Raw genomic sequence first — 16960 nt, forward strand, 5'->3', positions numbered from 1 at the left:
CTCTCCTACAGATTTCCAATAGGATGAGTTAGAAGCGGCCAATATCATGCAACGATCTTAACAAGGGTTGTCTATGCATGTTGTGGGCTGACACCTTTGACTTCCAGTCATCAATAACATTCCTCATTTTAAATTCAACATTAAAACATACAATCGATCAAAATCTATAACGATTTGAAGCCAACATTAATGGCAATCGGTTTTATTTAAAAATATTAATCGTCCAAAGTAATCCGTAATGGCCAATAACAAGAGTAATAAAGGCATTTTTTCATCGCTACTGCTTCGAAACGTACTCTTATGGGTCATTGCCTAAATTTGTGGGAAAATGAATCTCTTTCGTAACCATCCGCACGAAAACATTTTCCAATTACGATATTATTACATAAACAAATGATACATTATTATAAACAATACAGCAATGTTAAAAAATTATTTATATAGATACAGCAATGAAATAGTGTAATTATCATAAAAGTTGTAAAAAGTCTTTAAAAATAGAAGCTCGTAAAATTTAAAAAAAACTGTATTGTATTTACAAGAGTAAATTGTCGTAGTAATTTTTGTATAGGCCTCCCCCAAAGATATCTATGGAGAAATATACCAAATACCACCACGTATACACCATACCATATACCATATACGAATATACCACCATGCCTCGTAGTCGGGTTAGTCATCGCAATGTGGTATTATAGTACTCAAAGGACGATGCTGGCCATCTTCTAGAAACATGTCTTTGAGTAATTCTATATAATTAATGCACAAAATGTGAATTATACAAGATTGTATCACAGTAATCGAATCTGCGACATATCATCGCAAGTCTAAGACCTCTATCGCTGAGCTACCACTGTTCATGAACTCTTATAACATATATATTATTTTATCCATATGATTTATTAAAGATAAATATTATTTGCATAATATATTTAAATCATATAACATGATTTAACATGATATTGAACAATCATTCTCACGTATGTGATATATAGATATATATATTTATATATGTATACTATCTCATTTTGTAAATAACAATTGATCATTTATGGATTTAATACTTTATAATACTATAGTTTAATAATATATAGTGTTTTTCCTTAGCGAATTTTTTTTCTGTTCAGTTTCTATAAAGTGATATCCGTCACAATTACGGTTTTTTTCATTAATACAAATCAATTTCAATATCTATAACAAAAAAATCAATCACTCCATTTTACGTGAACTCTGCGCACGTCTTTAACCCTTTATCTCGATGAAAAGTGTTCAGCCGTGAAAAATTGTCGTAAAGGAGGAAACAATGGAATGAAATATTCCTTTTCACAAAAGAGATCCGTCACTCGGGACAATGTTGCAGATGGCAGTAAATCAAGATTTGAATTACTTCTTTAGTACAAGTAATCTAAAGAAAGTGAGACAAATAGGCCCATCCTCAGAGTGGAATGTTCGGCGACACTCCTAAAAGAAATTTAAAGATATAAATTCGTGTCATACTTGCCTTTGTGCTGATGAGAAATTATTAAATCTTTTTACGTTAAAAGAAAGAAAAATAAAACGAAATAATGTTTTGTTTTGTTACTACTCATACGTATATTTTCGTTTTATATATATGCAGGATTGGCGGCTGTAAAATCTTTAAAAGAGTGAATGTACGAAGTATGCTCATTTACTAATAACTAATGTATGGGACAGCCTATTCAAAAATCAATAGATACAGAACTGAAGAAAAATGCAATTATTATATGGTATAAAAAAACTTTTTAAAAGTCATATTACTTCACATTAAAATTAGTTAGTGTTTACTATCTGTCCCTAGACTTTGTAGAAAATACAAAACGACTTCTGGCAGAACTACTAAACCTATTAGCACGTTGCATTTAAATAGCATAAAGTAACAAATTTCTGAGTAGTCACTTTATAGTTTTAAAGTTTTTTGCTAATAATTGAGATAAACCTTCATACCCTTAAAGCTTTATGTTTATAACCAATCATCCTGTATAAAAATAATAGTCAATCTTTTCCATAAGTTTTTTAACACTTTTTAGAAGGTTTAAAAAAAAAGTTAAAGACGATTCTAAAAAATCAAAGTTATAATGACATTTGGAAAAATGCGCATTGGACAGTTCGTTTTGAACTTCCTCCGTTTAAGTGTACACGCGCTGCACGCTTATATTGTAGATTACCAGCTGCATCGGTTAGTTTTTATCGATCACTAAAATTATTTATTTTACATTTAATCAATAAATAAATTAATGGCATTAATAAATAATATATGAGTCTATTTTTACTATTGGAATGAGGCAGACCAATAATTTCTAACAATACAGAATAGGTATTAAAATCATCATCATTATTATTTCAGCACATGACGTCCACTACTAGATATTCGTTTTCAATAAGACTGGTAGAAAGTGGTTTGTATCCAGTTTATTACGACATCAATAAAGTCATCTGTATACTTTGTAAGCGAACTTCCTGAGCTCGAATTTAGAACAATATTCAATTAACATATTTTTAAGATAAAGATAAACACTCATAGACACTATCTTAAGAAAACAACAATAAATCAGTCCGTAAAATTGCTTATAATCAACTTGATTGAATCAAATCAATTAAACGAGTCATAGGTACAATAAATCCAAATCATAATCATCCTTTTGCATTTCTTGCGATATGTCGTCTCGATATTTATTAATTTTTATTTTGCCAGTTAGCAATGCGGTAAGAAATTAAAAAAAAATCAATATTAATGTTCACGAAAATTTAGTTACTTACTATTCGTAGTATTTTATATGCATAGGCATCTCTAATAGACATCTCTTAATATATAATAGACATCTCTTAATATATAATAGACATCTCTTAATCTTTATATATCTTTATTATATTATCCGATGGCCCACTGCAAGGCATCCGCCACAATAACCAGTCTTCGCCTCATCCAGCGACCTCCCGCGAACTAAACTATATTGTCAATGCACCTACCAGAGAGGCCTAACTATGCCGTGTCTACTGACTCATGGCTTCCATTCTAAAATGCCTTACCAACTTCTACGTCGGTGACCTTGATTCTTTTGCCGATCTCTTCATTTCTTTCTTTACACATATATGCATATATAATCATTTCTTATTTTACTCATATTGTACTTTCTAGTATGAAGATAAATTTACTACTAACATTTAATCTTCTTCTTCTTCTTCCTTCCCTTTTCCTTTTATTTGGGGTCGGGTCTCCTTATCAATTTGCGCCAGACCACTCTATCCTGGGTTGTCTCTGCATCAAGTTGAAGGGTTTCCAGTTCCTTTCCGATATTAGACCACCACGTAGCTTTAGGACGCTCTCTCCCTCTTAAGAATTCTGGAAGGCTTAAGGCAGTTTTTACCACGTGGTCATCTGGTTTTTGTTGAATGTGGCCATACCATCAATCTACTAACATTTATTATAACATAAAAAAAAATAACAGAAATTATAAACACTTTCAACTTCATACTGTACTATTTATCTGGTTTATTTCTCGTTAACAATATTCCAATTAATATTAAATTTCTTTCAGATTATGTTCCCGAATTTTTGGAGAAATAGTACGACAGCTAAATGCAATCAGCAGGTATATAACTTATTTAAATAATTGAAACTAACCTCGTTTATGATTCTTTGTAGAGTAAATACTTTAATTTTTATTTCAGTGCTCCACATCTAATTGTATAGCGGAGGTAAGAATAACAACCTCAGGGTCTATGGTTTGGACTAGTATATAGTTAAAATGCCAAGTTAGAAGCCAAATATTGAGAATACACTACATAGGTTAGTAAGCAGATTATTTTCTTAAAACAGTGTGAAGGAGTCGAAAGTGCAGCCTCCGTAAGTAACTAATATATCATAAAATAAAACAATTTAAATTTTTTGTATTGAAAAATTGATAACCGTAAATTTTGTCTTTATATATTTCTACAAAGCATAAAATAAAATAATATTATATATTTTTAAATCAATAATTTCAGTGTAGTGGCTCTCACTGCAAATCATCTGTAAGTAATTAGTATATTATTATGTAATTAGTATATTATTATATTAGTATAGTAATTGTTTAAATAACTTTTAGATTATTGTGAAATAAGTTTAGTAAGATGTATAAAAACCGAATTTTGCAAACACTTTTTCTTACTATTGTATATTTTGACCACGTTATTTGTTATCGAACCTCTTGGTAGCCCATTGTAGGAGTGGCCGTAGTACTGTAGCTTCTGGTTCTTCTGTAGCTTCTTGTTAATGTTGACCTATTTTCTATTTTCTCGTATGATGTTTGTACTGTTAGCCTTGCAGCTCTTACAGCTTCATCGAAGGTGAGTTCACGGAACGGAGGGGTCCGAATAGGCTTTTTGGTGCGAGGGCTCGTCATGCGCTTCGCGCTTAATGTAGACTATATTCGAAAGTTGATGGGCACTTATAATGAGCGCGGAGACTCTCAACAGCGCGATGCAAACTTTTGTTGCGTCTACTGTGGCGCCATCTGTCATTCATCCGTTTCATTGCCGCCGCCGCTGCGATGCGATCGACGGACACGTGTGTAAGAGCTCGTTGCTAGGCAACGCGTGTTTCGAGGCGCGGTCCAACGGCGGAGCGGTTAGCGAGTGGCGCGCGATATGCACGCCACACCATAAACGCCCACTGCAGGGCATAGGGCCTCTTCAAAGATATCTATGGAGGCATATACCATAATCGCTACACTTGGCAGACGGATTAGCGATCGCAGTGTGGTATTATGGTACGCAGAGGATACTGCTGCCCACCCTCAGAAAACTTGTTTGTTAGCAGTGGGAACCATTTACAATTAAAGCACAAATATTTATTTAAGGCTTTAAGACTATCCCGGAATCGAACCCGTGCCCTTCAATAACAAATCTCATTCGTCTACCGCTGCTCTTGACACATTGTATTGTTTCTCTTAGAGATATTATAGAAACAAAATAAATATGCTACCATAGCTCTTCTTATATTCTCTTGTAACAGGATTTTCTCAGACACACAAAAAAAATGTAACGTAACGAAATAAACTTCGTTTGCAACCAGAAAAGGTTACATATTAAAAATCAATTTAGTGATAAAATCTAAAAATAAAATTTAACGTTTTCAGACGAAAGGCGAATCATCGAGTGCAACGGTTTGCGCATTGTCTATATATAATTTTAAGCATTATTAATAGGTGTTAAATTGTTTGAAAAAAAAAATCATACGCTAAATTATTATTCCCGGATTGAAATCCTGGTTGTAATATTATAGTATCTTGTATAATAACATAAAAAAATAATAATTAATGTACAAAGTAGACGTACAGAGAATCAAATCATCAAATTAAAATTCATTTATTCAAGAATCTCTGTTTACGCCGCGATAATATTTATAATATAATATACATCTTTATTTATTTATTTCTTATAATTTTTCTAATTATCAATAATAACTATTTAGCTGTCAGTTTGTTTTTTCCGTATATATCTGTCCTTTTCCTACTCACGCTTAAAAACGCCGAGTGAACAGGCTGTACCGTGAAGTGGCAATACTGACGCTTATTTAGGAATGTGTGACAAAACTTGTTTCTGCCTATCATAATTGTTTCGACCATTTCACTAGACGTATCTGCGCCGCGTATGATTATTATTGTTTCGACATTGTAACTAACCGCATCTACGCCGCGTATGATTTTACTGTGCAACAGACAATCAATGCTACAATGAGGATTAAGATCCACGCCACGCTCAGGACTCTGGATGCTAGGCTTCCTATATTACCATTCTTTTTCCTCGTGTGACAAATTGACACTGCATAATATTTCATAACGCGTAATTCTCACAACCGCCCCACAAATACAGTCTACTTGTACCGCCAAAAAAATATTATTAACCCGTAAGCGACAAATTCCAATGTTGAATAACAGAACTCTTATTTATCGACAAGGTAATATTTTATTATTTTTTTTATTTTTGGTTCTACTCTGTTTTGCAAGATGTTATAGTTGTGGAGAAGAATCAGATAGAAACTACACAACAACACATAATTATTTACACACACACACATCACAACATTCATTTTAATATACATAGATAAATATACAACAAAAGGTTTTCACATTTTCCAAATCAATCAATAAACTGACACACACACACGTCTTTTTTATTATTAACTTATTTACAATCATGAGTTAAAATTCACCTAGCTTTAAAACAATATATTTATGAGTGCATGATTTAATATATCTTATGATCACAGACAAGTTAATATCGCAGTTCATTACAGTTCATTGTCATCATCATTTGAGCCAAAGGACATTCACTACTAAACAATGTCTGCTCTACAAGGGTTCTATAGGACTATTGGGCCACACTGCCCTTGCCGGTCTGTGTTCTACACTTCAAAATCTTAAAGCCCCTGTAGCCATCAAACCTGCACGCTGCCACAACTTGCCAACCTCCTAATTCCCGATTCAATATCATAGAAAAGTCGCAGGAATAATCCTTTTGATGACTGTTGGTGTGACTGTGAACTTAAGTGTAAGACCCAAAATGAAGTAAATAATCACTTGTAACACATTTGTTCATAGACCTTTATCTTAAAGCACAGAAGTATATTAGACAATAAGATGTTTCACCACCATGTTTGGTTAAATAATAGTAAAACTTTTTTTGATACGACGTGTTGATACTTTTCGTCTGATTGTAATTATTGAAACAAATCCTCGCGCCGTTTTCACTACGTACCTTATGATATCACATGTTCATGATAACTTTATTAGTGACGGTGTCCATCATTTTTAACAAAAACATATAATCAATATTAAAATATAATCGACATACCACTAACATACAATAATTATATAAAAGTTATATTATTATTACATTAGATATATAATATTAAGATAATCTTACTTCCATTTCTTCAATTTACAGTGCTACGGTGGCAAATGCCTGGCAAATGTAAGCAGATGGAACTATGTATTTATTTTATTTTTAAAGCACATCAACAACGCAAAAGTTTACTTAGAACATTACAGCAAAGTTTGAAACTGTATATCATTACAATAAAATGTATTTAAAAGTTATCTCTATTAAATTTATAGACAAAACATAAACACAAAAAGACAATTATATATAAAAACGATAATAGAAGTGAAATGTATATTAAATAAACAAAAGGAAGTATAAGATAACTAAGAGTTTATATTTAAAATAGTAAATATGTTAGACATAACGGTGGTAGTACGTACAATAGCATACAGCATAGAAATGTAAGTCACAGGTTCGGTTCTCGGACGATGATCACATAATAAAAGAATTATACAACATGATCACTGTTTACACATGGTTAGATGTATTGTAAGAAAAATAGAGAAAAAATGAAGGGATGTAGAGCCTTAAGGCGAATAATTCGAAAGATAGAGTAGAGTAGAGAAAATTAAGTCTAAAACAATACTACTACTACATTTGATGCCATTTAAGCCAAGAGTCGATAGAATTAAACAAGATCAACCTTTCTTCTATTATTATAAACAGAAAATTTCGACATATTTTGTGATTCACAATTGAAAAACACTGATCGTATTTAAAACTAAAAATTCATGTATTTTCTAGTGCCACGATATTCGATGCAATTCGCAGGTGGGTCTTTTTTCTTTTTTTTTTACTTCTACAGATACAATTATCACGTGAATCGTACATAAAATCGATGATTTATTTTTGCCAAAACTGATTTGTAATCATTGAAGACCATGGACTAAGCACAGAGAAGGACATCCACTTACAAGGAGGATATACCACCTTGTTAATGTCATCAATGCTTGATGCAAGCCACTTCTAACTTGTCTTGTGAAAAATCTTTTCCGATAAAACCCGTCCAGACATCGTACTGTTCATGTTATGGTGATATTAAATGATACAACGAAATAATAAAACTCACTAAAAAGGAAGATAGTAATAAACTCCTTGTCTCACAAATAAAATAAGACAATAATTAAAAAATGTAAATTATTTTCTTTTTTGCCAGTGTCATGGCGGCGTTTGTGACAGTCAGGTAAATATTATGCGGAAAGTGATATCTGTGGACCTCGGAGCCCCAGGTTCGTCGTTTCAGCACATCAATGTTCACTGCAAGGCGTATGCCTCTCCCGAAAATATCTGAAGGATTTATCATAACAGCCAGGATTAACAGGCGGGATATACACGACACACAACAATGGCAATCCTATATATGATAATTAATGCACTAAGTGTGAATTTTATAAAATTATATTCAGGGATTCGAACCTGTGATCTATGATTTCAAGTCTAATTCCTCTACCGCTGGGCCACCAGTGCTCACGTATAACGTATATGTACATCTGTTATGTATGCCACTTACACGGTCAAGTATTTAAAGCACTTCCTTTTAAAAATTAGAACTTACACAAAATTATTTACTCAATTTTTTTCCGAAAATAGTTGGTCATTGAATATTTGATTTTTACTGTATAAAATAAAACTAAACATATTACTAGCAAACGGAAGCAATATGACAGTTGTATCCGTCACAGCACTGCACACACACTGGCTTGGTAAGTTAGAGTGGCAGCCCGGAACTGTTGGCCGTTGGAGCCTAAAGATTCTGGGGTGTACACAACCGGACAGACACGATGTAGGCCATTTCAACCTATTCCTATTGAAAATCTGTGACGAAGGCCTATCTAACGAAATTCAAAAATAGTCACGTTTTTGGACTTGTTAATTCTAATTTTAACGCATTTATAAGTATTTTTTTTTCAAAATAACGACAATGTAATCAAACATCGAGCCCACCTGAAAGTTTATCGGCTCTCTTTGTTTATATTTTTTCTTTTTTAAATGTTAGTTACCGTATGGTACATCTTTTCAAATACAATGACTTGAGAAATAATAAATAACATAATGATAATATAGTAAAATAAAACTTTTTCCAAATTCTGATTACTACATATTGAAATTAATTATTGTTTGCTATCCTATTAACTTTGAACTGTACTGCCATAAGTTATTGGTTTGTCGCAATCAAATTTTAGGGTGATCACTTTATACAATGAAAAAGTCGCTGTCGAATAAACTATACATTCATTCCTTTAAAGGATTATCATCTATAACCAATCACTTTATGTATATACATAATCATGGGTATAAATTTTTTTTGTGTTAAACTTTACGATATTTTGATCATTGTGATAAGTTACTTCTTTGTTTCAGTGCCAGGGCAACGAGTGTTCTTCAAAAGTATTTATCTTAATATTTTTTTTAGTAAAGATTATAATTAAAAACTTATAATAAGTTAATAATAATGTGTCTTTATAAGAGCGAAACAGTAGTGTGGAGATCCGTATCTACGTAAGTAATTGATGTATCCTAGTGGATTAGCAAGTTGAAGTAGCAATGAGCAGGTGAACGATAAACCAAGCGTTTGACATCCACACACAAACTGGACAGACGACGCTGGATGTAAACCTTTCGAACCTACGAAAAAGGCCTGTGCTCCCCACCAGTGGACGTCCTTGAAGTGAAATGATGATGATGATAATAGTTAAAAATATTTTGTCACTCAAATTTCAGTGCATGGGCGGCGTCTGTCGATCAAAGGTAAGCAAGCTGTGTTTATTTATCACGTTCCGTGCCCCGGCAATTTTTTAAGATTTTCCATTCAGCCTGCGTGGGGCGTATACGACCTACAATTTAAAAATTAAAAAAAGTCGCTTAAGACGTATGCTTTACACTTTTTCAATACTGTAAAGCTATAATTAGCGGGAAAAAGTTGTAAATTTTATTATGCATTAAGTGTGTGAAGCACACGTGATGTGAAGTTATATATATTCGAGCCTACAATTTATTTTTTAAGAATCCTTAGTTTTTCAATGAGAATTGCAAATGGCCTGAACGGAAAGTGATACGGGGGTCGTATATGCCTCATGTGGCATGGAATGTGTTAATATTACTTACTATAATAATACTTACATGACGACTTAATATAAGGGTTTAAAAGGTTTAAACGTAACCTGCTTAATTGACAGTATTAATATTCCTTTCACTCGGTTCAGCATAACATCTTAATCCAGCAGTACATTTCGATCAATTAAAATATATGTACCACATGTCATGTCATCTCAAATCCCAATGGTGTATGAATAAAAATTTAATGTCGTCATAATATATGATCATAATAGATGATTTCTATATAATATGAATCAAAAATGAGAAGTGATTTATGATTCGACCTAAAATATGAATCGGCAGAAGAACGAAGGTCACAGATGTCGCTTAAAGAATTGTTCGTTTAAAGTGGCAATGGGCTGTTGTCTGTTGGGACCGAAAGGCCTTTGAATGGCAATCACGAGCCAGTAGAGGTGGCGTGGACAGGCATCATAGCCTTAGATCATGATTGCAGAGACTTATTAAGACTAGGGGCCACTCGGGAAAATCATGAACTGATGGCTGGCCGTCCGCCAGAAGTATAGGTAATTAAAATTTTTTGCTTTTATTCTGGAACACAATTCAATATTTTTCTAATGTACGAGAGTATTATTTTTGCTGCCGGCGGACCATTAGTATTCGACCAGCGGGCTGCGGTCTGTGCATCCATGCCTTAGATGGACCAACGCTACAGTCAAACTAGCTGGAAGTCTCTGTATGCGGGCAACGCAAAACCGATCATCATGACGATCTTTAGTAGAATCCTACGTCTTGCAAAAGGCGTTTATCAGTTGACAGTAATTCTGATGGTTAAATAATGTAATAGGAATGATTTAATAGATTAATACGTATAATACATTTGTACCAAACTTGCTGATAATATTCTACATACTTTATAAACATAATGCAAATCTGTGTACTATGTTTCCAGTTTCTTCTAAAATCAAAGGATAATATTGTTTGAAATGATAATGATGACGAAATATCTTCAATTATGTACAAATTTCGTAGTTTAATTCTATGTTAATGTTTTAAATTTTATTACTAAAGCCATTTAATGTTACTTCAACTTTCCTCGCGATTTCTTCATAGTTTACGAATAGTAATGATATTTATCATTCATATGTGAGGTATTGTTTTAAATTTATATATAATATTATACATAGAATAAATTTAGTATATGTAAGAAAAAATGTTTCCATTCCTATTCATATCACAACATATTTTATTTTTCAGTGCGAAATGGATAAATGTGTTTCAAAGGTAAATTTCTTTGCTTTATTAATTTACATGTTTTACTTCAATCGACTATGTGAATACAACGCTACCTTTTATTTCTTCATCATCATTATTATTTCAGCCGTAGTACGTTCACCGTTGGTCATCAGCCACCCCCATATTTTTTTCAATAGAACTCATTAAAAGCGGCTTGCAATCCGCGTCTTTCGACGACTATCGTTTATATTCATATTTTAATACATTTTTCTTTTAAATTTCAGTGTAACGGTGGCACTTGTAGATCAGAGGTAACCATATATAAATTATAGGAAATTGAATTTAAAGTAAGAATTCTAATAAAAACACTTCTTTGTCTTAAAGGCTGTCGGTGTCTCCGCTTCAACAGAAGTGAGTTCAATTTCAAACTTTTTTTTTCTTTACCTTAATTCTTCCCGGAAAGAAATATAACCGGGTCAATCTCCATTAATCTACAGTTTAAGTTAACTTTTTACTTAAATAACTTGAAGTCGTCTTAAGTACTTTTGTCTTCACATCAAGTAGTCAGCAATATTTTCGAGTTTTCTATACGGGATTGAATCATGAATGAGTAAAAAAACAAAATAAAACGACGTCGCTCAGCAGATTGGCAATATAAGGTTGCATGATCAGGTCACAGCACGCACATCGGATAACCGCTCCGGCCTTAAGGTTCTGGAGTAAGAACCATAGACCCCAGAGGGTCCACTCATAGGGTATACAGGTGACGTTTTTGAGATCGTCAAAAAACTCCACTTCCTATCCATTTTATTTGAAATCTTTGGGGTAAGCCTAGATCTAGCGTTAGAAGGCTAAAATGATAATGATTATGTATTCATATTAAGTACATGGAAAAGCATAAATCAGTTTTTCGAATCTAAATATGTAATTAAAAATGCGATCAGCCTTATTATGTTGTATTCGTATAAGGATTAGCCTATCTAAAAGTTAAAATCAATGTCTTAAAGGCAGGTTAAATTTGGAAGTTTTCAATATTACACTTTTCTCACGAAATCACAGAGTTCACACATTCCTTTTTATTTCTTTGAATTTTTTTTACAAATATCAGCCATTGTGTTATATGTTCCATCACATGAAATAGTATGTTTGTTGTTAGTTTATGGAACAATAATTATATCACTTTGTTAGCTACCTAACGTTGTATTTTAGCGAGTAAAACTTCATAGACTATAATACAAGATATTTAGTGTATATTGTAATTGGTTTTTAGCAATATACACAAGCGACACAGATGCAGTTAAAATTTTGTTATGATCGCTGTACACCAGTCAAGTCGGACTGGCAATCGGGTGCAGCCAGGTACGGGGTCGCTTTCCCTTCGCCCCCAATAACACCCGCATCAGTCCCCAAAACAATAGAGTCCTATATCTATTAAATTCAAAAATACAACGCGGCGTACAAATGTTAATATATATAGTGTTTAACACAACTTATGTTGTATCAACTTCATGTTAATACACTGCAAGACATTAGTGAATAAAATGCATGTTTGTTACGACATAACTTTTAATCCAAAACCATCTTTATTTATTTAAAATAAAGTTGTAATTCCTAAAACAGGAATACCTTTATACATTTCCGTAAGTGTTTTGACCAGCATGAAACGTAAGAAAATATATCGCTTTACCGTCAATTCTTTTAAATATTTTGAAATATGGTAATAATAAGCTATATATTTAACAAACTAACCTAGTATATATGTGTAAATTAACCTTAAATAAATAGTTATATTATATCCATTATTATGACGATAATGAAATAGAAATTTTACCTTATAGTGTACTGGCATCGAGTGTCTTGTAAATGCAAGTATATTTTTTATTTATTATTCTTAAAATTAATAGTACATAAATGTAAACCTGCACACATAAACAAACCTTAATTTTGAATATTGCAAGTTAGAAAGACTCTGTTGGTCGCCCTTTCGTGTCAAATTTATTTATTAAAAGCTTGCCAGCAAGATTGTGTCTCTATGCACATGTCATGCACTACTCACCTACACATGACACGGTGGCTGCGTCCGCCTAACCCGCGTTCAAGCGAGGGCGGTCCGGAGAGGCCCGTGTCTCTCCCGGCCGCCGAGTAGTCCTCGCTTCGTGCTACATACTCAAAACCCCACTTACTACACTATACACCTACACGGTGATAGGTCTCCGCGTGTAGGCGTCTTCGTCGTAGCTGATGTACGATCCCAGCGTAAATTTTTTAGTCCGTGGACCTCTGTTTCCACGGGCTCAATTTCGATGAACACCAAATATCAAATGCAAGATTGCCTTTAAATATCTCGTCGTGTGTGACTTTGCCCCATCCAGTTTGAACCATATATATTGTATTCCCAAGCATAGTCAATACTTTAAAACGTACAACTTATGTCGTTGATTAGTAATATAAAATGTAAAGATATAAAAAATAGTAATATAAATAATGTAAAGATGTGTTTAAATTCATCAGGCATTTGCTCGGTACAAATATTGTGTACCCAGGGACAATAGATTTTAACGGCATTTTAGTAACCGAAAAGACAAAGATAAAAAACAAAAAAATTCACTTGTACACCTTATATAATAAAGTGTTATCACATATACGTTACAACTGCTTGCAAAAATGCGGTCATAGATCGCTTCATAAACCATATCCAGCGATGATAACTCATATATTCGATTTATAAGAAGTTATTGGTATATAGTAAGCAACGTAAAAAAAGTAAACGTGTAAGTATTTCATGTAATGAAGGGGTAACTTGTATATTATTCTCAAAGTTTTTACTTTTTAGCATTAGATATAACAGTTGTAACCTAGTTCGGCAATCAAAGCCATTTTAATAATTTTTGTATGCAACAATTTTTCTAAATGCTTAGATCAGAAGTTAATAGAAAATTCCTATTCCTTCAAAAGTTTAAATAAACCTTTACTTTCTTTCAAATCGCAAATGACAAAAGATAAACATCTTTAAGCAAACATCAACATAATTTTTTAAGCATCAAATGATATTTATCCAGAAAACGAAGTCTAAATCGTAGTATTATTTCAATTTGATATATATTTTATTTTGTATTATTGCTTCCAGTGCATGGGGACGAGTTGTAAAGGAACTGTAAGTTTGTTTTTTTATTCATTTAACGTCTAAATATGTGGACCGGTTTACTGTAACAATATGTTGAAGAAAGCTAATAAAAACTTAAACAGTATTTTTAAATAAATAAAGATAAATGAACGGGTCTAGAGACTTCAAAATAGTTGTTAAATAATTTTTTTATTCTTCTTCTAATCTCTAATAGTTGTCAATTAATTTTATTTATTCTTCTTCTAATCTCTAATCGTTGTTAATTAATTTTATTTATTCTCTTTTATTTATTCTTTCCTCCAAAGATCATCACAGTGACCGATCTTGCGCTGTCCGCATCCAACAGTTTCCTATGATTTACCGCAACCTTTACTGTGTCGCCTGACTATTTTGTGGCTCACGCCTTTACATTTATTTACCGCTGTTTTTAATGTATGAATTCTAAATAATTAATATTTTCAATTACAATCTCGTACCTTCTACCTGGTAGAAAGTTGATGCATTGTAGTGCTACTCAAATTGCTGTACCGCACCTTAAGTATGCGCGGGGTGGGAGGAGAGAGGGAGTATTGGTCGCTCTATTCCGTTAGTCTGCCTTCAAAGCTCGCCGAGACTCTAATGGTCTTGTTTCTTCAAATCCCACCTCGCCGCGATTTCCTAAGAAGCGGTACAGCGGTTTCGGTAGTCTTATATTAACATTTATTTATAATGCGACAGTATTATAATTTTGATTTAACTTTTTTTTAGTGTAATGGTCAAACATGCATGGCGGAAGTAAGAAATCTTTTTTTAATATTTCTTCTTATTGCTTTCTTATTATCTGCAATTACTTTTGATCTTTTTACAGGCGATAGGAAAGGAGACTAGTACACAAGTAAATAGGTTTTTTTTTATTTTGTTAGGTTAGGTTAGGTTAGTAAGCAATATATTTTAGAGTATTTTATATACAGAAGTTGCGAATGAAACATTGATTATAATATACAAATTAAACATTTACATCTTCCAGTTATCATGTTTTACTTTTTTATTGTAGCTTTTAATAAAATATAAGTAAATTCGAAACCGAAAGCTAACCTTACAGGAGTGAATGTATAGCTCATTTTCTACCAATTATTTGTGGTACACCATATCTAAAACTCAAATGAAAAATGCCGCTTTCAAAAATAAAAAATAACGACATATCAAAATATTTTTATTGTTATAGACATTTACATGCACTTTTAAAGAGAGTGATCGCTCTAAAGACTATGATTGTAAATTGGTGTAAAAGATTTATAGCTTTTAGCTGAGAAATGAGCTATATATTTAACCCTTCAATTCCCCCTGTATACGTATTTTTAAACAATATTTTTCACAGTGTACTGGACCAGCTTGTCAAGTATCAGTAAGTATTAAATATTCAATTTATAAGAGATACCACCTATGTACAGACTTATAACGATATTTCCAGAAATGTCCAAGTCTCTGAGCCATATGATTCTAGCATCATATGGCTTGGAGACTTTCAATTAAGTAGGAATATTGCTTTTGCTGAGTAGAGGTTACCTAAGAATAGATTTTAGGAATTCCTAAATTGAAAGGACCAGCATTAAAATCTTTGTGCAGACCGAAGGCAGGTACTTGTCAATATGATATTAGAAAAACTATATCTGATATTTTTAAAGAATCAGGCAGTGTTTTCAAATGCAAAATGCTTAAATTTTTTTATGTATACTGATCTGATCACTGCAACGTTAATATAAAATGACTTATTACTTTACATTGTCCTATTAGTAATTAATTTATAATCAAACATTTTGAACATTGATTTATTTTATTTTATTTTTCGTCTATTTATTAACCAATAATTACTACTTACGGTAACTTCATATCGGTTGATAGACACCCTGTGCAAGGTTTGCAACAAGGTGTGCAACCTTTCTCAAAGATCTTCACTATGACACGTCATGCACTATCCTCGCATGCAGCGATTTCCCGTGACTTTGATTACATAGTCTGTTCACCTGGTGGAGAGCACACCCACGCCGTATCTACTGGCTCATGGTCAACCAAAGAACCTTCGAGCCACAAGAGCCTTCTGTAACATTTGTGATGTGCTACAGTATACTACGACGATAGATCTCTCTATTACTCTTTGGGTGACCTTGAGCTTTCTTTTAAGGCCGGAAGCGATACCGGAAGCGACCACGTTCCGGTTCGAAAGTCATCACCGGAAACACACACTGGTCAAAGATCTTCGTCTTTTTCTTCTTAAGTACGTCTATAGGCTACGATTGACGGTTGGCGTGGCCAATTTAAATAAATAAAGAAATATGTGATATAAAACAAATATAACGCCAAAATGTTTTCAGTGCGAAGGCCAAAGCTGCAAAGCGTCGGTATGTTTTATTATAAGTAAATTAAAAACTCTCACCAATAGTTTAAAGTATTATTTATTAATAAAATGAATAAAGAGATTCATACAGCCATTATTATACATAATTAAGTAATAATTCAGAAAAAATATTTTTATAGTGCAGCGGTGAGGACTGTCTAGCCACGGTATGAAAGATATGTTTTAGTATTTTTGATTTTATCATCATAATTATTTAGCAGTAGAGCGTCTTCCATATCCAGCGCCTTCCGACCTTAAAAAGGTCACTTTATGAGAAGTGAATGTTT

The 16960-nt window shown here is 32.8% G+C and overlaps 1 protein-coding gene and 1 long non-coding RNA gene across 2 annotated transcripts; both read left to right on the top strand.

Annotated features, from left to right (window-relative positions):
• Positions 1 to 2698: 2698 nt before the first annotated feature.
• On the top strand, positions 2699 to 3717 carry LOC137924880 (uncharacterized). Its single transcript, XR_011107616.1, has 3 exons — positions 2699 to 2724; positions 3558 to 3611; positions 3691 to 3717. It is a non-coding gene; the product is annotated as an uncharacterized lncRNA (long non-coding RNA).
• A 50-nt stretch (positions 3718 to 3767) lies between these two features.
• Positions 3768 to 14322, top strand: LOC137924867 (neurogenic locus notch homolog protein 1-like). Its single transcript, XM_068768249.1, has 14 exons — positions 3768 to 3774; positions 3846 to 3865; positions 4006 to 4032; positions 5139 to 5165; positions 6949 to 6975; positions 7630 to 7656; positions 8042 to 8068; positions 9247 to 9273; positions 9607 to 9633; positions 11197 to 11223; positions 11460 to 11486; positions 11560 to 11586; positions 13014 to 13044; positions 14303 to 14322. Exons 1-14 carry the CDS (start codon positions 3768 to 3770, stop codon positions 14320 to 14322), a joined length of 348 nt encoding a protein of 115 aa, XP_068624350.1.
• The last annotated feature ends 2638 nt before the right edge of the window (positions 14323 to 16960 follow it).

Source organism: Battus philenor, unplaced genomic scaffold (genome assembly GCF_028537555.1).
Source record: "Battus philenor isolate CCGP_79_NKW_IND1 unplaced genomic scaffold, ilBatPhil1.0.hap1 SCAF_25, whole genome shotgun sequence".
NCBI lineage: Eukaryota > Metazoa > Arthropoda > Insecta > Lepidoptera > Papilionidae > Battus > Battus philenor.

Bases quoted from the DNA above. Each gene is read 5' to 3' on its own strand.
- LOC137924867 (XM_068768249.1), top strand. The intron at 7,657-8,041 runs GTGGGTCTTTTT...CTTTTTTGCCAG, and splicing joins ATATTCGATGCAATTCGCAG to TGTCATGGCGGCGTTTGTGA. The intron at 13,045-14,302 runs GTATATTTTTTA...TATTGCTTCCAG, and splicing joins CGAGTGTCTTGTAAATGCAA to TGCATGGGGACGAGTTGTAA.